At 46.1% G+C, this 24,464-nt stretch overlaps 1 protein-coding gene across 1 annotated transcript in view; it reads right to left on the bottom strand.

The window, feature by feature from the left end:
- A2ML1 (alpha-2-macroglobulin like 1) overlaps positions 1–19,963 on the bottom strand; it is a 28,468-nt gene extending 8,505 nt beyond the window's left edge. Inside the window, exons 1-27 of the mRNA XM_039380009.1 lie at positions 19,905–19,963; positions 19,105–19,288; positions 18,026–18,188; positions 17,410–17,462; positions 15,379–15,399; positions 14,729–14,900; positions 14,204–14,288; positions 12,739–12,850; positions 11,461–11,575; positions 10,969–11,078; positions 10,325–10,492; positions 9,867–10,097; positions 9,119–9,182; positions 8,586–8,731; positions 8,160–8,309; positions 7,766–7,918; positions 6,729–6,792; positions 5,782–5,899; positions 4,966–5,191; positions 4,711–4,837; positions 4,021–4,142; positions 3,470–3,524; positions 2,752–2,835; positions 1,516–1,692; positions 1,282–1,363; positions 344–500; positions 30–104 (exon numbers count right to left, since the gene is read on the bottom strand). Of these exons, the coding sequence (XP_039235943.1) occupies positions 30–104; positions 344–500; positions 1,282–1,363; positions 1,516–1,692; positions 2,752–2,835; positions 3,470–3,524; positions 4,021–4,142; positions 4,711–4,837; positions 4,966–5,191; positions 5,782–5,899; positions 6,729–6,792; positions 7,766–7,918; positions 8,160–8,309; positions 8,586–8,731; positions 9,119–9,182; positions 9,867–10,097; positions 10,325–10,492; positions 10,969–11,078; positions 11,461–11,575; positions 12,739–12,850; positions 14,204–14,288; positions 14,729–14,900; positions 15,379–15,399; positions 17,410–17,462; positions 18,026–18,188; positions 19,105–19,288; positions 19,905–19,963 (3,273 nt within the window). The remainder of the gene's footprint in view (positions 1–29; positions 105–343; positions 501–1,281; positions 1,364–1,515; positions 1,693–2,751; positions 2,836–3,469; positions 3,525–4,020; positions 4,143–4,710; positions 4,838–4,965; positions 5,192–5,781; positions 5,900–6,728; positions 6,793–7,765; positions 7,919–8,159; positions 8,310–8,585; positions 8,732–9,118; positions 9,183–9,866; positions 10,098–10,324; positions 10,493–10,968; positions 11,079–11,460; positions 11,576–12,738; positions 12,851–14,203; positions 14,289–14,728; positions 14,901–15,378; positions 15,400–17,409; positions 17,463–18,025; positions 18,189–19,104; positions 19,289–19,904) is intronic.
- Between the last annotated feature and the right edge of the window lie 4,501 nt (positions 19,964–24,464).

Below are 24,464 nucleotides of genomic sequence, written 5' to 3'. Positions count from 1 at the left end.
AGGGCAGGAGGGAGCGTGGGCATCCTCACCTTTAGGGGCTGACCCATCTCCAGCAGTGCTGCAGCCACATACGCCCCCAGGGAGATTTCATCATCCATGCTGTCCTGTGAAGGAAATGCACCTTTCACTCTCTTCGCTGGTGTTAGGAGAGCACAGGCAGTGACTCCCCAGAAGGAAAAGCATCCCTCTCGCATTTCCCGCCCCATACCCTGCTCTCTTTAAGGCCGGTTGCACAGGTTGCAGATTGACTTTCTAAAATCCTTTGGGATTCCACAATCTTTTGCTGTCACAACATCTGTCCAGCCATTCCCCAGCAGTGCTACCTGGCTTGGCCCTCATTTACCTTTAGGGAGGAGTGAAAAAAGCTCCCTTTGCTGGCAAAGCAGCCACTGGGGAGTTGGTTTTGCTCTAGCCAGCGTAGGGCATCCTGGATGTTCTTGTCATCTACATAGATGTATTTTCTGGCTTGACTAAAACTCTTGACTACAAAAGCTGTCAACCTAGGGAGAGGATGAGTTGTGAGAAAAAGAGTCAAACACAAAAAAGGCAAAGAGAAAGTCAGAGATCTCCTGGTGCTTGTCCCTGAAGTTAACACTGACATATTCGGGTGCCAAAAAAGAGTAATTTTCATAATGAAGGGTAACCTAAAAGTGGAAATGGTCCACAGGATCCACCTAAGTGGCTCCTCTCCCTACCCCTGGCTCCACAAATATACTACTTATGTACTAGTTATTGCTTTGCCCAGTCATTTCACAGGTGAAAAATCTCCTGCTCTTTCTACTTTTGCCTGTTGGACTTCATCTCCCCCAGATAACTAGAGAAAATCTTGAATTCCCCATTTTCTTCCTCCCTTCCTTTCTCCATTGGTCCCATAGGCATAAGTTGTGCCAAGGCAGCTCTTTCAACTCTACCAAGCACCATCCCTGAGGAGAGGATATTTTATTGCTCTTACCTGATCTGTTTCCACTCATATGTACCCTTCTTGGCCGCCAGTTCACCAGCAGTGGTACCTGGTGTGGGGCAACAGCAGGGCCATAGAGACAAAAAAGGACCTCCTATGCCCTGGGACCATATCTTTGTTGTTCCACTTTCCCAGAAACTCTGCAGCCCTGCCTGACTGCTTTTTCAGGTGAGTCAAGTCCCTCAGTCTCTCTCCCTGCCATAGTTCCTGCTGACTCCATCCAAAAGAAGGAGCATACATCCTATCAGCTTTCTCAGGCACATGACCTGCTCTGACCCAGACAGGAAAAATCAGAAGTGAGGGATATTTGCAGTGCTTACCAAGTGTTTCCTTCCCCATCCTTCTGCCCAAAGAAACTATAGGAGCCATCTCTGTGCCTATAAAGAAGCTGCATCTGATAGCCTGAGGAGACGGGAACAGTGATTAATATGGCACAATAACACACAGGGAGTGCAAGTAACAGTAACACTGACAGAGCGAGTGCAAGGGCAAAAGCTATTGGTATGTTAGACACAGGGGAAGGCAGAGGAGCAAGGTGGGTCTCTTGTACTTGCCATTGCGCAAGAATCTTGTTGCTCTCTCCCTGGTCTCAGGGGTCAGCTGCCTGGTCTTCTCCAGGTACTGCAGCACATAGACAATAGGGGCAAACAGCACCATGTTCTGCTCCCCACAGCCATGGGGCATCTGCAGCAGGTTGTCCAGGTTCTGCAGTGCTGTCCCCATGAGGTCACCTATACAAGGGTGTAAGAAACAAAGAAAGTGTAAGTATGATTTGAGGTGCTGCTTCAGCCAAGCAGTGGATAATAGTGCATTATCTCAGCACAGAAGGAAAACACAGGAGAAGGGAGGAAAGGGGAGAAAACAACAGAGTACAAGATGGAGACTGGTGACTGTTTTGCCTCTTCCCACTCTGGCATTGTGACGCAGGGTGACCACACTATGGAGTCCCTGAGGAACTTTCCCTTATCAGCTTTTGCAGTCTGAAGAGCTCCAACCATAACAAGTACTATCCGTAAAGGGCAATGAGCAGAGCTGCAGCTGCTCAGTCTGTGTCAGACAGACAGATAAATATAACAGCACTCAGAGAAAGGTTGAAATACTGCTGGTCTTTAGCCAGGCTTGTTGTACCTGGCCATATGTGAAGCATCACAATGTGAGGAAGCCAGCAGGGGTGCTAGTCAGATGGTGTGAAGGTGTCCATATGTCCTCTAGCCAGTCAGAAAAACCTTGTATTGTTTTCTCCTTTGGGGTTTTGTTGCACAATATTCAAGGCTACTTATGCCAGGCCTGGCTTCGTACTAATTCTGGCCTGCAGGTAAATGAGCCCAGTGCAAAGAGGTGTATTAATTGGTAGGTAAGTCTGGTCCCAGTAGCCTCTGCAAAGTGTTCTTTTGCAACTTAGTAATGCTGAGAAAAATGTCTTCTTTCCAGGAGCTTTTGCTGTAGCAGTGAAACTTAACAGGGAGGCAAGATGGTTTTGAGCTTTGCTGTTTGTATCTACACAGAAATAGCCAAGGTCCTGAAGTCCTGGTAAAATTAATGGCCTGGAGTCTCTGCTCCAAAGTCCTAGCTAGAAAAAGAAGGATTATTCTCCTCTACAGATTACTCTTCCCATGAAAGCCTAAGTGCTAATCCAAAAAATCTGAAAGCCTGGTGTTTGCAGGGAATAGAAACACAGCATCCTCTCTTTTGAGCAGTTTCATGTCAAATGGATCCTCTCACACCATTACCAAGTTAAGCCTTGTTCTTTGGTAACAGCAGCCTGGGAGTCCACAATAGAAGTCACTTACCTGAGATGGAAATGGAAGCCCTGGCAGATCCCTTTACTACATTGTCAGGGAGGTGAAGGGACACAGGTTCTTCAGCCATGTTTCCTGATAACAATGGGATAAAAGGTGTAGCATGAAAAAACAAGCCAAAAGCTTCTAACTGGAGGGACAAGACTGGCACAGGTAAATGGGACACTTCCTACATCCTGCTCACACAGACTGCTTCCTACAGTCTGTCCTGGTCATTGCACCAAGCTCCACTGCCTGGAAACTTTTGAGATGAAGACAGATGTGAAAGCTGCTGGTCAGGCTGAGGGCTAACCAAGCTTCACAGCTCAATTTACTATGCTTCACAAGCTTCACAAGAGTCACGGTTGGACATCACTCAACAGAGGAACATCCTGGAGAGACTTGCAATGCTGTACAGACAGGGTGGGAAGGTTGGAGCAGCTGTCACTGGTGACTATCAAGCCCCAGGAACATCCTGGGGAATGCAGTGTGGGAAAGAGACTACAGAGCAGGGTACTTTACTCGGTGGCAAATTTAGTAGGACAGCATATGTAGAAGTAGTATTTCTTATTCTTTCCTGTCTGTGGGGCAAGTGAAATTTCCATTGTGAAAAATCATTTGAGAACATTCTTTAATCAAACCTCCCACAGTTTAGTTCTACTCTCAGGTCTAATTATTTCAGGCTGCAGAACCATTCAGGCTGCCCACATACCTCATCTCAGGCACATACCTCGTCTTGGGCACAGAAGGGAGCTGTAAGACTTCTCCACTAACACACCTTCTGGCTGCCAAGGCAGAAACATGAGCATGGGACAGGAGAAACAAGAATGCACATGACATTCCCAAACAACAGTGAAATTTCAGAGCAAGTTCAGGTCTGAATTCAGTGGTTAGTCTCCACCTCTCAGGGACCCCATCCTCTTCACCTTTGGCAGGTCGGCACTGAGGCTTCCTGCTTCACTGCTCAAGAGATCAAGAGTAAACCCGAGGGACAGGGCTCTCTGGTCAGTGAGCATATACAAAAGCTCATGTACAGCATAAAAAGCAGGAAAAGGTACAAGGAGAAACACAGACATGTGAATGAAGCTCAAGAAAGGGTATCACAAGAAGGGAATAGATTTGGCTAGGTCCTTGGGAGAAATAAAGTGAACTAAGCCACAGCTTTGGTATGCTATTGCTGGCCAAAAGTTGAGGAGAAGAAACCTTTTAGCCCATCTCAGTCTGCCTTTCTCCAGGGGCAGTGATACTCAGAGACAGAAGTGAGCCTGTTCTCATACTGACCTGGACCAGCAAGTGTTTGATCAGTGTGTGCCTCCGCCTCATGGTAGCTGGCAAGGGCGTCCTGCCCCCACACCGTGACGTGGTGTCCAGTACCTCCGTCCTGACTGTGATATTCAGAGTCCCTAGCAAATAAATTCAACAGAGCCCTTTTCTTATACCTGTGGCCAAATGGAGTCAACTTGCTTTAACTGACAGTGGTCTGAGATGCTTCAAGTGTTTTGGCCAATAAAGGTGAACCAGCCAGTACTGACAGCTTGTTCAGATACCCCAAGCACGAGGGAACTCGGCGATGCCTCACCAGCAGTGACTTCATTACACTGCAACATGACTGTAACAACAGAAGGTCCAGCAGCCCCTTGGACCCCTGTCTGCCCTTCCCATTGCATATGGAGTACAGGACCAGCAATACAAGGTTCCCCCACCCACATCCATTCAGCCTCTTCGTCCCTAGCTGGTCCCACAGCCCTCTCTTCAAAAGTTCTCCATTCCGTGTTTTCAGTTCTGCCCTCTCTGATGAGTCTGTCTAAGTAGAAAGGGAGAAATCAGACACGATGGATTGCATGTTTGAACCATTAAGGACAAACTTCAGGATCCAGAGGAGGAAAGGCTCTGCCAGTTTCTCTGGACCTCACACTCCCTTTCACTTCAGTTTTAGGGTTCCCCATCACCACTCCCTTTCTGCTGCCATACCCAGCTGGACTGCCGTCATGTTCCACATGAAGGTCTTGGACTCCTCTGCACACAGACACTCCTTGTCCCTGCAAGTCCGACATGGCTCCACCTGGAAGTCTGAGGATTTATCTAGGGCAACATGGATCTGAGGGAACGACAGATGCAGGCAAGTGACAGGGCAACTCAGGTGAGATGGCTTGGCACAATGCGCCCTAAAACCAGAGGGCAGGTAGGTCTGTCCCACACAGTGTTACCTGTGGCACAGGCACACACCTGTATGCACTGTTGCAGGTAGTTGAAGACAGTAGCTTTCATCAGGAAGGTCTCTCCACGGATGACAGAATATGGCAACATCGTGTCCACAAAGAAGGGCTGAACTGTTCTGAGGCTTGTGGTCGGGGCAAGGCCAAACCCCCTCCCAGCCAAGCAGAACATCTTGACTTTCCACTCTGTGGCAGCAGCAGGTGTTGTGATGGAGATATTCCTGCTTCCATTGGAGCTGAGAGGAAGAGAGCACTTGCATAAAGAAATTCATTCCACTCTGCTGCAATGGGGAGTGCTTGTGACCTTTCATTGACTCACAGCAAGGCAGCTCTCAGCAATTTCTTCCCTAAAGCCATAAACCCTACTTAAATGCCATCAGTAATGATTTTATGCCCTTCTCCTGAGCAAGATACTGCCCAGCCCTTCCAGTTCTGTACACTCACCTAATGTTCTGGAGAAGCAGCAGCACCATATCCTCCTGCACGCCAATTCATCAGTGTTAACCTAAGCACTGTGGCAACAGGAGCTACAAATTTAGCTAGTGCACCCACCAAAATGAGAAGTTAGTGGAGTGTACCCAAATATGTAGTGGTTTGGTCTTGAAGTGTATTGCTGTTTTCTAAATCTGTGTACACTTTACTTCTGCACCTCAAAGTTTACTAATCCTTCAGTTTGACACACTACAAATGCAGTGAAGAGCCACAAAATTTGCATGCAGAGCTCTCTTTACACCTATGGCTGGACTTGGCACAAATGCAGGTCAGCCAAGACTCAATAACAAAGAGATCAGTCTTCTGTTCATTTCTAAAGTCAGGAATCACTTACCCAACAGGGAACAGATTCCAGATCCAAGTTTCAGATAAATAGTAGTGAAGTCTTCCATGTGTTGTAAATTGAGGTTGTTCCTTAGTGATTCTTTGGTCTTCTGTAGAAGGCATCCCTGAAAGAAAGAATAAGGGGTCCCACAAGAGTGGGAGAGGTAAACCCTGCCAATGATAGACAGCCTAGCACTAGGGCAAGAGACAAAGCAAGCAGTAAGAGAGATGTGGGAAGAGTCTGACAGAGGAAAGCACAAGGGAATGGGCTGATTTCACAGAAGAGAGAAAACATGAAGGGAAAAGAGAGTGGTAACAGGAGAACCAGCTCGCAGTGAGCTGGTTTCAAATTTTCCAAGACTTGGTTAGACAAAGCCTCTTGGTGATCTGACCCAGAGTTAGTGTTTAAGAAACTAGGGACCTTCATGGAGCCATTTTAACCACCATGTCTTTAATTCTGTGAATAACTACTGTTTGCTTGCTGCATAAATCTCACAGCCCACTGCAAGCAATGGTTTAAATACAGGCAGGCATGTGAGCCAGCCTAGTTTAATTAGCAAATGCAAACTGAGACATAGAGGAAGAACGTGACTGTCCCTGTGGCCGCAGGTGGTGACAGAAGCCAGGTCTCATCACATCCTAGGGGGGTAGCCAATGGGAAAACAGATCCTGGTCCACACTTTTGTTTGTCTATGCCAGGAAAGGGAGTGCCATCCTTTAATTTCAGGGAACATCCAGGTAGTGACATTCTTCAGAGCCCTGTTTATAGGGACTGATCACTCCTACTGAGTCTGGTGGACTGGGCAGCTAGACTGTGGCAGCAACACCCATTACTCCTCAGAGAGCTAATATCCACCACCAGCAAAGCCCAAAGATCAGAGGCCTCTTGCATCTGATGTGACCCTATGTCCCAGGTAGGCTGAAAGTGCAGCTCACCCATGATTGGCTTCCTATCCACCCGACGAGAGCACTGAGATGGCTTCTTGATTACAAGGTTTGAGAAGACTTTCAGTCCCATGTTCTATTAGGAAAAGAAGGAGGGCATAGAAAGCAAAAAAAAGTGTCTGTGAGCAAGGAAGAGTGACTACTGCTCTTCAAAATTACTCAGAAAACCACTGCAGTTAGGACAAGCTGGTGCCCAGGCAGCCCAGAGCAGCACTGGCACAAGCAGACACAGTGCTGAGGGAGGCATGGCACAGCCTCCCCAGTCTCTTCTTTCTCGTGAGATCACTAAGCTACCACCACTCTTCTGGGGACACTGGGATGTCTTGTTCCTCTCAATATATTTTCAGTGGCAAGGACATACAGGAGTGGTGTCAGTGCCCTGTCCCATCCCCTCAAACACAATGGAGAGAATAGCTGTATGAAATGTGCCCTCTGAAGTCATACAGAGGTGTGACAGGGAGCACACCCCCCATTTAGGCCCTAGGACATTTAGGCCCCTGGGCCTGTCCACAGACAGGAGAGATGTTCCTACTCTGTGAAAAAAGCCTCTAGGATGTGTCTTATTGCTAAATAAAAGAGGACAGGTTCTGTTCCCCAGGTCTGAGGTCTTGTGTCCGTACTGCTATAGGCTAGTCCTCTCTAGAGGAGATCTGCCTTGAAGACACCAAGAGATCTGCCTCAGGACAGCCCATAGTGCTTAAGAGCAGGCTAACAGGTAAGCCATGTCAATAATCCTTGGGATCGCTCCCTGTCTCTCTTTTTTCTAATACTGTAGACAAACAGTACATAGCCCAGGACCTCATTCTCAAGCCCAAAATACTGGAGCTTGATGGTCCAGGATCTCATCTTGCTTTCTGCATCTGTGGAGGGAAATACAGGTGTTCATACACATAACGGGATTGTACATCTCTTGAGACAACACAACTAGGTCAGGGCAGACAACAGGGTTTGTCTGGAGAAGGCAAGGCCTTTGCAGACTGCCTGGGGAGAAAGATAATCTCAGATGCTCATAATTGCAACAGCTTTGGGAAAAGTCACGAGGTGATTACCCGGAAGAGGTTAAAGATGTCAGGCTGAAAGGAATTCTGTGGCTTCCATTGTAGCAGAGATGATGTGGACTGGGGCTGAACACAGCGATCTGAATATTCTTCTACTTGGGCAGGGTATCCCCGATGGTAGGCAGCAGGGAACAAACCATAGACCTAGGGAAACTCACAGGTAGGGAAGAATCAGGCAAGGAGCAGATACCACCTCCAGATGCTTCACTCTACCTTCCCCTAGCATACACATCTGTTCCTGCCCATCTCCCTAGGCAGGCCCTGCTTTCTCCTCCAGAGATCTCCTCATTCATTAGCCTCCAGCTCCCCTTGCCAGAGCTCCTGCCTGCCTTCCCCAGCACATCCATCACTCCCATGGTTTTTGGCTGGTTGCACAGACACTCACGATTCGGTTTGTCAGCTCACTCTCTGGTCTCATGAAGAACGTGTTTTCATCCACTGCCTGTACTGCACACAGAGAGCCAGGGGCTGCCTGCATTTGGAGCTGCACTGTTGACCCTGTGTGGGCTTCTTTGTCTGGGAATCCGACCTTGACCTTGAGCAGCAAACCAGGAAAGGAATATGAAAAAGAGATGAGGAGGAGTGAGGAGGGTGACAGAAAGAGGGAGACCAGCTGGAATCTCCCCTGCTCAGCCACTGCTATGAACAGAAGTCACTGCTGAAGCTTTCCTGGCCCCTGGGCATTGTGCTGAAGATATTCCCTTTTTCTCTTCTCCTCGGTTCTCTCTTCAAAGGATCTGAGGGTCTCCTTCCCTCAGGTCTCCTGACTCTTCCTTGTCAGCTCTCTCCGAGACACAGAAGTGAGCCTCACCTGGTTTTGGAAGCACAAGGCAACATTGAAACGGATGCTGTCAGCTGTTACCCCTCCAGTGGGGAAGATGGCATACACCACTAAGGAAGGTGATGGGGAGAAGTCAGCAGTGAAGGTCAAAGGGATGGAGAAGGAGCCCTTCAACACTGAGGAAAGAAAGGTAAAGTGTTTTTATCACAGCCCCACCAAGACCTCCTTCTGCCCTTCTTCCTTTTCAGCTTTATAATCCCACAATGTCAAACCAATTCCTGCTGCTGCACTGTCTGCCCTCCCTCCATTTTCTGACCCTAAGTACTCCATCTTCCCTAGGTCCTCCCGGTCTCTTCCCAACATTGTTTCCTCCCCTCCATTCTCCCTTTTTGCCCTCTTTCAGCTGACACAAATGCTTCCTCAGCCTCCCTCTGTTCTGTTTGCTGACTGCTCAAGACCCACAGATTGAGGGAATTTGGGAGAAACTCTGGTAACTCTCACTGTCCAACCTAGAAACCCACTGGGCACAACTGTTTCCCATTGTCTGGCTGCCACAGACTTACTGTTCAGTTTCCCGATCTGGATAATCCTCTGGCCCCTGACAACAATTCCAGACTTGCCAGTGACCTGTAGGAAGAGGGACATAGGATGAACAGGATGAACAGACTGCTGTTTGACACCAGAGTGAAGCCACACTTACCTATGCGCATCTTGCTCTCATAAGCAAAATAAAACCTTCAAAACAAACTGTGGGTTGAATACAATCCCAGACTTTAGGTCCAGCGGATTTGCAGGCATCACAGTTGGGAGGAGAAGCTTTAACACATGAGATTCTGGTCTAATCTGTCCAGTTTGGACAACGGATGGGTAGTGGGTTTACTGGAGATTAGTGAGTGATAACTAAGGTATTTCCCCCCAGTAGACTGGCCTCCAGGCCAGACCAAAATCCATTTCCACTGAGCAGCTGTTTGATAACCACAGTGAAAAAATGATCCTCCATCCAGTTTTAAAGGGACAAGAGTTTGACAGCAGACTTTGCACAAAACACTTCCCACTGCAGTCTTAGCAGAGGCTAAGGGGGTGATGGGCTACAAAGGCAGAAGCCTCCTCCCATCCATGGAAGTGACTGAGGCCCCACCAGATCATGGTGTTGCCAGGCTGAGTCCTATTGGGTGTAGCATTCACAGAGTTCTCTGAGAACAAGTGTTTTCTGCCGTCACTCCAGGGATGACCTAAATTATACCCTCAACTTTACACAGTGGTCTGGTCCCCTCAGTGCAGCCTTTTCCCCCAGCCTTTATCATTACTCACATAATATGCAAAACCTATACGGCTGGTGTCTTCTCCCAGGTCATCCCGACTGAGTGTGAAGGTCACCTGGACATTCTGCTTCAGCCCACAAGGCAGTGTTTCTGTAGGTGGGTGTATGTCCAGGAAGCTCTTGGTTGTGACATGGAAGGGCTGCAGGTGATGGTACGCATTCGTGTAACTGAAGTCAGTTTTTCGAGGTGTGTGTATGTGATCCTCCAGTGTGAACCTTCCCTGAAAGAAATCAAGAGTTTCAAGCTTCAGTGCTGTGTTAGGATGTCATCAGCTTGGTTTGGGAAAGACTGTTGGCTCGCTGCCTTGCTGCTGACTCTACACAGGCAGAACTGTGTGGTGAGCCCAAGACTGAGCTGGCAGCAAGGCTAAAGGGTAAAGGGTAGGAGTGGGGAGCACTGACACAATTCAAGGATTCTCACTTTGCTGTATACAGAGGTGGTATTTACCTCCAAAGAGACTGATGAGCTGTTCCAGGCAGTTGTGTCCAGGTTGAATGATGCTATTCCACTGCCATCTGTGATGTATGTTTTGATAAACCGACGCCTCATGAATCTTATCACGAGATAAACTTTTCTGTTTTTCATACCAACTCCATAGTGATCCTGAACCTTAATCTGATGACAACAGGGTGAGGCAAGAAAGGCAAAGTTAGATATTTTTTCCAGTGTCATAACTCAAAACCTTCCTCTTTCTGAAAAGCATAGATCTTCCTTTTTAGGTGGTCTTAACTTCAGTCTGGCCCCAAGAAGGCAGGAGAACTGTAAAGCTCCCTCCTCTCTAAACCTAAACTGAACATGATTAAAATCAGACTGCTCCATGAGGAGCATGAGGAGCTATCTCCTAGCCAACAGCTGAGACATTCTTGCATCCCAGCACCCCTGCTGAGACACCACTCATCATTCTCAGCAGGAGCTGGAGGTGTAAACTCAACGTGGAATCTGAAATGCAGCAACTGGAGCCAAACTGGGAGGTAATGTGACACAATGCGAGGTAAAGTATTCTGTCTGAGAAGCAGAAAACAGTAGGGGTCAGCAAAATTTGTATTCCTTGGCAAATGTTGGGGAGCAAAAAAGCAAAGGAAGAAAATCACCTTCCCCCTGTAGGGTACTCCAGGGATGTAATATTCATTAGGTGTCTCAAACACTGCCCTTGCAGTTGTCCTGGAGATGAGAATCTGGCTGGAGCTGTTGATCTGCACCCCTGTCGGAATGCAGAGTGCAAGGGAAGCTGGATTAGTACTGGAGATGACAACTCTACCCTATTTTAATCTCACTTTTCCATTCCAACCCCTCTAAGCAGAGTGTCTCAAACTTCCATCCCAACACCAGCATTCTTCAAGGTTTGGAGGCTGCTCTTGTGGCAGTTCCTTTTTCAGTTAAGATGTCTGTGAGCACTCTTTGTAGCCTCACAGACCACTCTCCCAGTCACACCTCATCCGCCTGCTGCTGGCAGAGCACCTTTCTGTGTCCTGTGACAGTCCCAGCAGCAGGGAGGCGGAGAGGAGCAGGTATTCCCTCTCTGGCTGTCAGAGCCACAGAACGGTTTCTCTTGCCCTTGCCTTCCCTGATGAGCGCCTGGGTACCTGTGCCCATCTCCAGGAGAGAGGCTTCTGCATAGAGTTTGCTGTCTTCCTCGCTGGGAGCCAGGTTGAAGACTGATGTGCTCACAGAAGAGGTGAAACAACCATTGCTCGCTGTCTGCAATAAGCAGTGGTAGATATTATTTGGGGCTGGAGAGAAGAGGAGGACTCAGAAGTACAAGTCATTCTGTCATAACTGTTGACCACAACAAATAATAATGCAGTAAAACACTGGAAGAGGTTTCCCAGAGAGGTGGTAGGTACTTCATCCCTGGAAACATTCAAGGTCAGACTGGACAAGGCTCTGAGCAACCTGACCCAGTTGAAGCTGTCACTGTTCATTGCAGAAGAGTTGGACCAGATCAGCTTTAAAGGTCCCTTCCAACTCAAAGTATTCCATGATTCTATGATAGATAGCTATGGTTCATATTTTAAAATCTATATTTTCTCTTTTATGTACATGAATTTGTGTAGTTCATATTGTAGAAATATAAATCAAAACATGCATCACACTTTTATCAAAGCTACAATGCTGTCAACTTTCCAGCTTTAGTAGAATACTCCTCTAAATACTAATACTCCTCTAAATGAATCACAGAGCAAATACATCAGTATTTTAATAGATCTAGCTAGAAGAATTGGAAAACCAAATGAACATTCAAAGTAACAAATCATTTCCAGAGCTGGAAGATGACAACTACTGTAACAAGTCATAATGACAAAACATAAAGCATGAAAAGCTTTCAACTGTATATGTACAAGGGAAGAGCACAGTTATTAAATACTTTGTTAGGAATGGAAATGAACAATAAGGAATCTGTGAACAAATAAAAAGACAAAATAAAGTATGAAAGCCACTATGTGATTTGGCTATGGAATTAACGATGCCTCTGCCATCTTTGTGCAGCTCCAGGATAGCTTCACCATAATGCAGTAGTTTTGTACCTGAGAAAACTCTGTTAGTTGTTGTTTCTTACATTGCATCAATTTCTGGCAAGTTATGTTTTTTTCCAGAAAAGAAAAGAATTCTAAAACTTTCTGTGAAATTACTCTTTTCTAGACCCAATCATTAATAAGCAAAGTTATAAAGAAAGCTTCTTGGCAGGTCTAGGGAACAACAATTGCATTAATTGAATAAAACCATATTTGTTAGTCTACATATAATTACAGAGGTTGGCAAACCTTCCTTACATAGCAGTTCTTTCTGTTCACTTAGCCCTTGACACTTAGTCCTGTGTGGTGCTTCTTTACTACCAATATATCTTCCAGGATTTTACTCACTGGACCTCTGTATTCCCTGCAGATGTCCTTGCTGGCATTTTGAGGCCTCCTCCTTGCCTTCTGGCACAAAGTCACCCACACAGTCCCTCTCACTGCTTTCCCATAGTTGTACCTGTGGGGAGAACACCAGAGGAGCTGCCAGGCAGAGGCACTTCTGTGTTCTGTCGAGCACATTGGTCCACAGAGGTGCCCTTCCTGATGAAAGTCTTAGTGCAGCTGGCAAGCAGATAGGCATAAATTAAAATATAGTACATTGAGTACTCAGGGAGTGCAATAGCATGGTCTGTCATGCAACAGATGCAGAAACAAAGCACAGACAGGAAGAGACACACACTCCCTGAAGCTCTCCCACTTCTGGGCGCTTGCTGTCCTGGAATTGCAGGCAGACACAGAGAGCTGACCAGGCTTATCCACACAGCACAGAGCAGCATTCAGTGAAGATATTAGTTCAGGTGTGAAAGCAGCAGAAACCAGTGTCCCTGCAGAGAGCAACAGCAAGTGGCAGCAATAGAGCTACGGAGTGATCTCAGACCTGCCTCACTATGGGATTATCTCATGATCTGGATTCTTGTTTCCACCATCAGACCTGCTTTGCTGTTTTTTGCAAGGTACAGCAGAAGTGTACCCTTGTCAGTTTAGAAATTCCCTCTGCCTGCTTTGCAGCCTTTCCTTGCTTTGACTCCCCTCTGATTTTCCCTTTGGAGCAATGCTCCTGACAGTACCAGTAAAAAGAAGACATTTATGACCCATCCTGGAGATTCAGAGTGCTGTACTATTTGCTACTACAGTTTCATATGACCTAATTATAACTGTCCCAATTTATGAGAAATTATGTCAGACTAGTGGCAAAAGAGACACCAAAAGTCTCCAGACAATGTAGCCCCAAATACAAATGAGTTCACCCCCTTTATCTGTGTACAAAGTGCTTTTGAGACAATTCCCCTTCCTCCTTTGTGCTTATATTGTCAGAGGTCCTGCCTTCCTTCTCACCCTCAAATGCTCAGTTTTTGCTGATGACCACATAACTAGAGAAGTACACCTGCAGCTTCTAAGAAGGTAATAAGTTCAGTAGCATACAAGTGAGAAGGAACAGCATAAACCCCTAAAGAAATGCCAGTTCCTGCTCCTTTACCTGAGCAGATCTGCCCCATATCAGATAAGTGGTTTTCCCCATGTAAGGTCTTCCAAGGCTGGGCACACACAGCTTCCAGAGCAGGGTATCACTTGCCTAGAACAAGTCTCCTTGTAGCTGAATGGTCTCTCTCTAGTACAGCTCATGTCCTTCTTCCCCAAGGGAGAACCCAGCATTTTGAATCTTGCACTATTTGGGATTCTTCGAAAGGAATGGCTGTGCTTGGCCCTTCTTGGGTCACTTCTCTTTGATGGATTCAAGAGATAGAAGATATATGGAAGGAGAGACACAGTTTTGGTGAGCTCTTTCATTTCCCCTGAACATTCTCCTTACCTGCCACACACACGCAGCGGGAAGGTTTTATCCGAAGCATAAATCTGAGCTGGTCCCTCGAAGAAAACATTAAACTTTTGCAACACTGGAACAAAAACCTCAGAGTTACTCCATCAAAGGCATAAGACTGCCTGGACACAGGATCACAAAAGGCAAGAGTGTGTTCCTGTAAGTCTGGAGTCCCATGAAGGAACATATTAATGAGGTAAAAGAAAGCATTAATTAAAAACAGGGAAGCCAAAGAAAGAATCCCCTTTTTGTCCCAAAAACAGTCTTGAAGAAGTCTTTAGTGTATTCTCACTCTGTACCAGCCTAGTTGTTAGCAGATACCTTCTACAGGAATCTCCAGCACTATGTCTCTTTTGTTCATTTCTGATATTGCACATTCTATACTCCACAGATTTCTGTTCGGTCCTAGCCCTCATGCAGTACATCTTAGTTTACAATATTTGGCTTTACATTGTTATACAGGCAGGCAAGCAACAAACAAGCAACTTCTTCCATCCCATTCTTTGTTCTCCTTACCACGTTCCTCCACCTTAAAGGTACTGGACTGGACTGAACTGGACTTGAAGGACTGGGCACGGATGGTATACGTTCCCAGAGAGAGTTTGTCAGCTAACTGGAAAGAGAGATCTGCAATGCCCTGTTTTGGTCTCACATCCAGCCACTGGCCAATGCAGTTTTGGTTCGGGTCCTGTGGTGCAAGGGAAGGAAAGAAAAGGCACTCATCAGCAATACCTGCTATTCTCTATCCAGATCCCACTGGATTCAAAGGCATTTCAGAGATTTCAGAGGCTTTCAAAGGTTCCTGCTGTTTTCTCAGATGATGGTAAAGTGACCTGAGTACTGAAGCATGAACAGAGGTGAACCCAATCCACCCAGGTTTACTCTACTCTCTACTGCCATTGTAAAAGAAGGTATGAAAGGTCTCCAATCTTATGTAAAGATGAACTGTAAAAGTTAGTTAAGGTCTGGCAGGCATTCCTGAATGTAGAAATGGATGAAGCTGAACCATTTGGATCATCAAGGCTTGTTAATAGGAAGCATTTGGACAGAGAATGTGCATGCATAGAGCCTAAGAAGAGTAAATTGAATCAGAAAGACAGAAGCCTAGGTTCTATCCATACTGAAGTACCTTTCCTCATAACACCAGAGGAGTCTGAAACACCCACCTGGATTTCCACCATGGAGTACTGCAAAGCAAACAGACAGCACTGTCAGAAACTGGCATGCTGTAGCAACCTCCCTATAAACTTATCTTACCCACCCAGCAAAAGTATTATGACAAACATTATAACACAAGAAGCTTGGTCCTATTGAAACCAGGAAAATTGCTTTGAAGTAATAAAGAAGATACATAACATAAAAATCTGTGCTATTCTTTAGATTTGCTTTTTGATCCCTGAATTTTTAAGATGCACTTTGATAGATATTCTACAACTGTGAAAGGTAGAATTTGCTTTAATAAAAAGGAGAAGAGTAGGAATACTCAGAAGTACCACCATCCCAAGTTCACAAAAATTAAATGGCCTCAGTTTTGTAACATAAATCTCAAAAATTAGCAGAACTGCATCACCTATAAGAAGAATGCACCCCACATCTTCCTTTACAATGCCTGACCTAGGAGGTAAGCCTTGAAGATATGAATTAATGCTGACTGTAGCTGGCAGTAACAGAGAGGGACAAAGGAGGACATACTTCACCCCTTCTAGGCCCATTAATTCTCTGTTCTTATATCACTGTATCTATCAGCCAGGAGGCAGTTCTGGTGAAGAACACGTAATTTGTGAACACAAGGCATAAGGAGGCAGGAACAGTGACTTGGGAGAGTAACCGGTCTGTAAACATGTAATTGACAATTAATTCACATTATTCATCATTCTGAGCTTTAATACAGGTTATCATAGGCAACTCTGTTTTCATTGAAATAAAAAATATATGCAGGTTAATTATTTTCATAAATTGAATCTAATGTCAATGCTAAACCAAAACATGCTGGTTAACAGCACCCTTGTTCAACTCATCTAATTTAAAAACTACGTATTATAGCTTTAATGCATAGTGTATTCAAGCCTTATAATAGCTTTGGATAAATCTGACCTCTTCTGAATTTTCATCACAGCATTATTAACAGTTATAGTGCTAATTTGCTTATACTCGCACATAGACATCAATCATTTATGGTCAAATATCTTCATGAAACAACTGTAGGCACAGAAGGAAATGTATTGCTTACTCTATTATCTAACTAATATAAGAGATATGACTTCTCTTTTGGGAGGAGAAAGGAGTGAGTGATTCTAGGATGTCACCAATAGCCCAAAAAGGAGGAAATTTAGTCAGCAATAAAGCCAGCAGGATCTCTTCCTTTATTTCAGTCCAGAAGGATTTGATTCAACTGTCCTCATGCATGCCCTTCAGTATTTAATTGTCATGGCATGAATTCCTGTTGGCTCTCCTGAGATTGCTTGAGGACAGAGGAGTGTGAAATATCTATAGCTGCTGGCTGCAGGTATAATTGCTCACTGTAGAAAGATGCTAGCCTTGCAGTTTCCTGGACAGCAGATATGCAAGTCTCTGGCAACTTCTCACTCCCTGGACATGGGGAGAATGAGCTGCTGCCAGCAGCAAGTCTGTATAATTTGATTATACTATTTTCCCTCTTTTTTTTTTAATGATCGCTTTATGTGTATCCTTTCCCATATCAATTAATTTTTCTTTAAATTTTGCAGCTTGCCTCAGACTCTTCTGCCACCCTTAGGTGCCACACACTCCACAAATCACCAAGCTTTCCAAAGCTGTGGGAGGGCAGCTCTGGCAGCTTGGGTCTGGCTAGGTCTGCACACAAATTTGTCTGACAATTATGCCTGTGGCTAGCAGCCCATGGATGTCCCCAGAAGCCCTGCCTGCTTTTTTGGCAGGGGGCAGGTGCACACAGCTAATTCAGCTAGCTGGGAGCACTGGCACGCTCCCCAAATACCATCACCAGCACCAACCTTCCCACCTGCCAGCAGCTGTCCTGTGAGGGCAACAGCAGAGTCAGTGGTAAGCAGGCACTGTTGTTCCAAATTGGTTTGCTTGAGGGTTGGCATTGGCCACCCTGGGTGATGGGACTGTCCCAGCCTCTCCAGCATGGGGCTGGTAAATGAGGCAGAACCATCAGAGGGAACCTGGAGACTTCCTCACCTTCACTTAGGATTTACCTTGCTGTTAATAGGAACAAAATCTTCAGTCAGCGTCACGATCCGGAATTTCACTGCAGGGAGAAAATGGATAAGAGCACACTAATAGACACAGAGTGCATCTGGGAATGGACTTGCCCTGCATTTTTCTCACCCCAAAACCGCTGCTCCCCATACAGCCCTACTGACAGCCCAAGCCTGCCCTGCAGACCCCCTAACCCCTTGCTCAGTCTTGTTCACCCCCTTTTCCCTGAAACACGCAGCAGCAGTATAGCAGTGAGCCTCACAATTTAGGGGTTTTCCCATGGGCTACATCCGGTTACCCTTACATTTCCTTGTCTGCAGTGTAGACAGACAAGTCCTATATACCTGGCCTTGGCCAAGAGGACCATGTTCAGGTTTACTCCTCTTCCAAGCCAGCTCTGCTCCTAGAGTGTGTGAGACTGACCTTTCCAGTCTCCTCCTGCTCCTAAAATGTGATTCATAGATACACCACTACGGAAGGCAGCACACCCCCTCTGTCCTCATGAAGGCCACACAGCACAAAGCACTCAACACACCCCTCATGGGAAACTGGAAACAAAGTCTGGGCAGGCCAAGGCAAGGGCACTGTCAGGGTACTCCTTGCAGTGCTCACCTGTCTGTCCCGGGTTATAGATGGGTTTATCCGTCTGAATAAACGTGCCTGTCCCAGCCCTGCGGATCAGGACTTGCTTCTCTTCATTTGCACTGAAGTACTGGTCATTGGAGATGCGCAGGTGGACTGTGCCCACCTCCTGGCTGCCTGCAGGTTGGGGGACCTGGGACACAAAAGAGGAAAGCCACTAGGTCAGCAGTGCTCTTCTCCTTGCTTCGGCTGCACTGCAAGGCCAGCCTGTTCACTACCTTACTCTAAAGGCCAGCACAGGCCCTCAGTGACTGAAGGCTATGTCTATGGAAGCACAAGGGACAATGCTTAGCAGCTGGGATAGATCTTGGACAAGAGAAAAAAGGGAGTCAGTTCTGGCACAGAAATTGTGTTTACCCCTTGAAAGGTCTACTGTTAAACTCTGCATGGAGCAAGATGGAGAAGACTTAACTCAAGGGAAGAAAATGTCTATGCTGATGAGAAATCTGTTTCCTAGAGTGTGTGGGTCACAGAGATTGAAATCTGCTCTTATTCATCAGTGCAAACAAAGAAAACAAGGATCATGAGTTTGGAAAATCTAAAAGATTTGTGCTGAGATTTTGTGCACCCTCCCATGTCTTTCCCAGTCACCCAGCACATTTTCAGGCCGTTAAATAAAAGCTTGGAGTGAAGCAGACATGATGGGAAGCTGTCTGAGATGAAAAGTCTGGTTCTTTCTGCATCACAGATTTAAACACCCTGTGACAGTGTATCCTTCTCAGAGGAGAGAATTAGCTGCACAGCTGCCATTCGGGTGCTCTTCCATCCTCCCCAGACCTTTGGAGCCTGGCCAGGCAGCCTTTTCTCAGTGTGCCACCAAGGTGGATGATGAGGTACCCTACAGGAAGAGTACCAAGTGGACAGACAAAGCCAGGGAGCAGACAGCAGGCTCCCACTAAACACTCTCCCTGATTTTGCATTCACTCCTTTCCATGCCCTCTCTTACTCTTGTCATCCTCATTTTCTATTTCTCTGGTAAGAGGCATTATGAGCCAAAAGAGCATGCTGGGAGCTGCCAGCTAGAGGTCCCTGCCAAGAATGATTCCGACCTGAAATCTGGTGCATTCAAAGATCCAATTGTTCCGAACGACCTTGCGATAGAGGCTGAGGTTGCCAGATGGATGCATCAGAGTTAAGGCCACACGAATAGGCTTTTCCACCCCACGGAGGTCCAAGCACACCCTCTGGAATGAGGGGTAGGGCAGGGATGCTGGAATAATGATCAGGTACCTCCTGCAGTGAGGGAAAAAAACATCACATCTTGGGAGCAGTCTCACTGACACTTGGCACTAATACTCTGTTCTGAGGAAATCATTCCTCTGGGGGCAGGAGGTGCTGCTCTGCTGCAGTGAGGGGGACAGATTAACAGTGAGAGTGTGAACCTCTCACAGGAGTGAAGGAAGGTATATAGTTCATTTCAGATAAATACAAGAGAAATACTTTCAGGTGACAGAACAGGATTCACCCCCCTTGCTTTGACACGGCTCATTAACTACCTTGACAGTAGATTGGTTCCTGCTTAACTATCCCCAGCCCTGCAGCCCTTTCCTTTTGCCCTTCACTTTATCCAACACCTTTCCCTTCATCCTGTGTCAGACTGTGTCAGTCTCTCACTCTTGTTCCCACCACCAGTCCTCCCCTAGTCCTTGTACTGCAGCGGTATTCCAGAGAGAGGTTCCCATGTTCACGAGGTTCTGTGTTCATAACACAGCTCATGGTGTGCTGCATACCACTCTATGTCTATCCCTTCCAGGAAATGACTCTGAGGGTCCCACACTCTCTCCCAGCTATCTCGGCCCCTCCCTCAGCATCACAACCGTCAATCACTAGGTTTTTAAATAGCACTTACGGTTGTGCCACTATCCCCAGGGTGTACAGCAGGCAGCTCAGGAAGAAAGTAGTCCACATTTTTATGGGAGACCTCCAGAGAGGTGGATTCCTCTGGAGGGCTGGTCAGGAGAGAAGGTATGGTGCTGCTTCTCTCCTTCTGAAGTCTCCAGGCCACCAGCAGTTATTGCTGTTTCTCCCAGGAAGCAGACAAGAAGCCCCAAAGTTTCCTTCCTTCCTCCTCATTCCTGTGTTTATAGTGTTGCAGGTACAGGGTTGTACCGTGCAGGATGTTCCCCAGCCAATCCAAGTCCTTTTGGACTCCAGCCTCACTGCTTCCTACGCCCCTGTGCATGGACCAGCATTATTGCCTTTTATTCTGCTAACCAACCCTGTTTTCTGTTCGCTGCACTGCCCCTGCTCCCTGTGTCAGTTGCAGCCCCAGTCCCATTGTTTTGCCTCCAGATGGATTGTCCCATGACCCTTTGGCTTGTGCGCTCAGCTGGAGCTCACTGTGAACTCTTGTGGTCATGATGTCCCCAAGCTTTCTGAGTCTGTAATGCCCAAGGTAGGTCTCAATCTTGAAGTGGAGACCAGGTTTATACAAAACCAGTATACATGCATAGTGCTCTGTTCCTTTCCTCCATGAGGAAAGCAGAGGGAGCAGGCAAAGCTGGAATCCTCATCTTGTCTCTGCCCTGCCTGTATTTCAGTTTGAAGAGAAAATCTGACAGCTGTGGTTCACCCCAGTTGTATCACACAGTCCTCTGTGGTCCAGTTCAGGGCCAACTTACACACACACACGAGTGGAAATGAATGTTGAACATTGGTCAGGTAGGTAAAAAGCTGCATGGCTTAAGTCCTATGGGATTTTTCTCTACCTACCAAAAGGCTGTGGCTGTAGTCCTAGGTGATGGGAACACACATTATCTAGTTTGGGTGCTTCTTTCCACATGCTTATTTTACACCTGTTAGTCTAGTGATTATACCGAACTTTTCCCTATCTTACCATAAATCAAAAGAAAATCTGGTTCTTGGAACTATTTATTCTCAAAATAAGGAAGTTCTTCTATTTTAGTATTAAGGCCATTTTGTATCAAAATGCACCACTAATTCAGTACCAAACTGAATTCTTACATATGCAAGGCCTAGTAATATTTTCCTTTGTTTTAGGACAGATTAATGCATAGCAAGGAAACTAGGGTTTGGCCTTTTTTTTTACACACCCCTCCCCCCCCCCACACACACACACTTTGTAGACAGATACAAATTCTCCCTCTCCTTCCCTCCTGCCCTGGGCTTTGCTCAGCTCCAAGAGGTTGGTGCCAGTGGCTGAGAAAAATGTGTCAATGCATCTGGATAAACATGCAAACAGGAACTGGAGCAAGAATGTGAATCGTTTTCTGTCACTAAGATGCCATTCATCTCTTTTCATAGGTCTCAAAAAGTACAGGTAGTGCCTGTTGAACAATCCCAGCTGACATTTGTTTGTTCACAGTAGATTCACAGCAGCTCCAGGAGACAAAGAGATCCCTCATAACAGCACAGGAGCTCACAATGGCAAAGGTATTGAGAGTCTTGGCTTCTACTGACTCCAGCAGCTGTTTTGTGAGAGCAGACATGTAAACACCTCACAAGTTCTAAACTTAGCACTGATTTGAAACCTACATCCCAAGCACTCAACCCAGTCTAACTCCCAGACAATTAAGCAGAGTGAAATAAATGCTGGAGCAGCAAAAACAAAGTCACAGGCTCAGTGTGTGTGATTCATCTGACTCAGCCCCGTCTCCATCTCCCATTACTGGCATGGTGACCAGATGCTGGTGGCCAGGAGGCACTCAGGAAGGGAGCTTCTCTTAGCAGGGCTCTGCACCCACTGGAATTTGTGACAGGGTCCACAGTGCCTGGCTGCTGTCTTGTACTGAGTTCCTCCCCAGTCCACAGAACCATTCATCACTTGCCCCAGAGACAGGGAAGAGGCACACAGGTAGCTGAGGGTGGATCTGTGTCCCTGGAGGCCAGCAGTCCTCAGTGATCAAGCAGTGGAGCTGATCAAAAGCTAGATGGAAGCATGCACACCACCAAACTCTAGGTTGAGTCACCACAATCCCTCAATTTTGTGAAGGATAAAAAAATGAGTGTGATGTTTGACATCTCCTGCTCTAAGCAGAGAAGGGGAAGTTTAGGCCAGAAAGAAATCAATATGTTTTGTATAAAAGTGGTTTTTTCCACTGTCTTTAAATTCTCTTGGAAGACAGCCACCTCCCTCCAAATGCTGTCTAGTAGCCAGACATCACCGGTACTACAGTTTAAATCTCAGAAAAAACATTCTGAAGGACACAGAAGAGATATTAAGAAAGTGGGCATAGAAATTACAATGTATATTGAATAATGTCACCACATGCAACTTTTACACAGAGCATGTGTACACAGCAGGGTTGTGTGTCAACTCCCTCTGCAATAATGGGCTCATGAATGAGCTACCCCTCATGGGGTCAGTAAGAAGTAGGTTGAATTCATGTGTGTGTGTGTGTGTGTGTGTGTGTGTGTAACCACCACAGCAGTTGTTTTCCCAATAAACCTCTGTTCCGGCGACTTTTATTAGGCCTGTGCTTTGCTGAGCTCTGCAAAACAGATTATAAGAACATGGTGGCACTGGCAGCAATAAGTGGAGTCTCTCCCTCTCTGCAAGATCCCAAGCTGTAGCCCATGGTTCTCTCTAAGCACCAGTACCAGATGCAGGCCTAACTAGCTCCATTTCTGCTTTTCGATATCACCAGATAGGTGAAAGGGACGCAAGGGAGGGATAAGACATTTGCAAAGAAAGCTGCAATATTTGCAAAGTGTTTTTAAAAAGTTTCAGAGAAAGCAGTAGTCTGGCAAAAATCCTCTTCTGCAGAGTTGGAATCTGCATTGCTCATGGACTGCTGAGGAAATTGAATAAAGAGAAGAAAAAAGCACCTGTTTAAACAAAGTTGCAGAAGGAGAGAGAAAGCGAGACCCGGAATGAAGCCAACATCAACAGAGGGCACTTCTGGCACTGCACAAGGCACTGGTAAAATCCAAGTGCTGGGCTGAGTTTATGCATTCATTCTGGTCCTGTTAAACTGCACATGAAGCACAGAGCAGGCTATCAGCAGCCTGCCTTTCTGGCAGATCTCCTTGGTGAGTTTGCTCTTAACCAAAAGAACTTGCAATGCTCATGTCTTTGCCTCACAGACAGGACTTGCCAAGTCTTCAGGATTACTCTGGAACTTCATAGTTAAAATTTAAACATGCTTTCCAAATCCCTCCCTTTAAACTACCACAAATCCCAGCCCTACTGCAGGGTCTGGAGAGCCTTTAGAGCTGTAGCCAAATCCTAACCCTCAAACCTCAACCATCTTCCAGACCTTCCACTCCTAAGCCTGCCTTTGCACTTAGACATTCAGATTGTTACAGACAGTACTGTGAGGGGCTGTGGAGATCTACCTGTCCATAGAGACATATCACTGTCAAGTTAGAAGATCCGTGATCATCAGCACTTAAATCTTGAGGTAAAGTTTATTGGTGTGATGGGTTACATTGGGAAAACAATTGATCAGTTTCTCTGTTTGTCAAACTCCCCCAAACCTTTGCTAGGAAGAGATTTATTGGAAAACTTGAGGTAGAAATTAAATTTAAAAATGGGGACATTGAAATCCTAATTCCTGAAACTGAATATGTAGAAGTAGCAGCTCCTCTTGTGCAGGAAGTAACTCCTGTTAGCAGCAACATCCCAACTGAAGTTGAAGACACAGTTGTTCCTATTGTGTGGGCCAGTGAAATTCCAGGGAAATTGAAAAGAATTACCCCTAAGCCAGGATTTATATTGGTGAGGTATAAACAGCATCCTTTAAAATTAGAAAGCCAAGTTGGATTAGTTCCAATAATAGACAAATTTGCTAAGCATAGTTTGCTAGTAGAATGTGAATCCAAGTACCTATAAAGAAAGCAAATGGGAAAGATTATTGATTAATGCAAGACCTGAGAGAACTACCTGAAATAATAACCTAGAATAGTTTACAGGATTAGATTTAAAAGATGCCTTTTTCTGCATTCCCTTGAACAAGGAAAGCCCAAGAAATCTTTGGTTTTGAATGAGAAAATCTGGAAACTGGGAAGGAAGAAAAGAAGCCACCTGTTGCCTTCCTGAGCCACAAACAGTTCATGAGCTGCCTTCCTGGGAGCGGTAGGATAGTGTTGACTCTGGATTACTAATCATGGACTTTTGGTAAGACCATTATATGAACTTTTAGAAGCAGCCTATAAGAATTTCCTCACTTGAACAGACTACGCAAGAGCAGCCTTTAAGCAGCTAAAGCATTCCCTGAGGAGAGCCCTGGCTCTGGGTCTGCCAGGTCTCTCAAAACCATTTGAACTGTTTGCCTATGAGAGGCAGAATGTTGCCCTAGAAGTGCTTGCACAATTTTTAGAGGATCAGCGAAGAGCCACAGCCTACTCCAGCCGACGGAACTAAAGGATGTTCCTCTGGAAAATCCTGACTGAGAATTGTATACTGATGGAAGCAGCTTTGCTCGGGAGAGAAAACAAATGACAAGGT

Source organism: Pipra filicauda, unplaced genomic scaffold (assembly GCF_003945595.2).
Source record: "Pipra filicauda isolate LSUMZ 115617 unplaced genomic scaffold, ASM394559v2 scaffold183_size1465899_pilon, whole genome shotgun sequence".
Taxonomy (NCBI): domain Eukaryota; kingdom Metazoa; phylum Chordata; class Aves; order Passeriformes; family Pipridae; genus Pipra; species Pipra filicauda.
The sequence above is the reverse complement of the archived record's forward strand: the minus strand, read 5'-3'. Positions and strand labels throughout refer to the sequence as shown.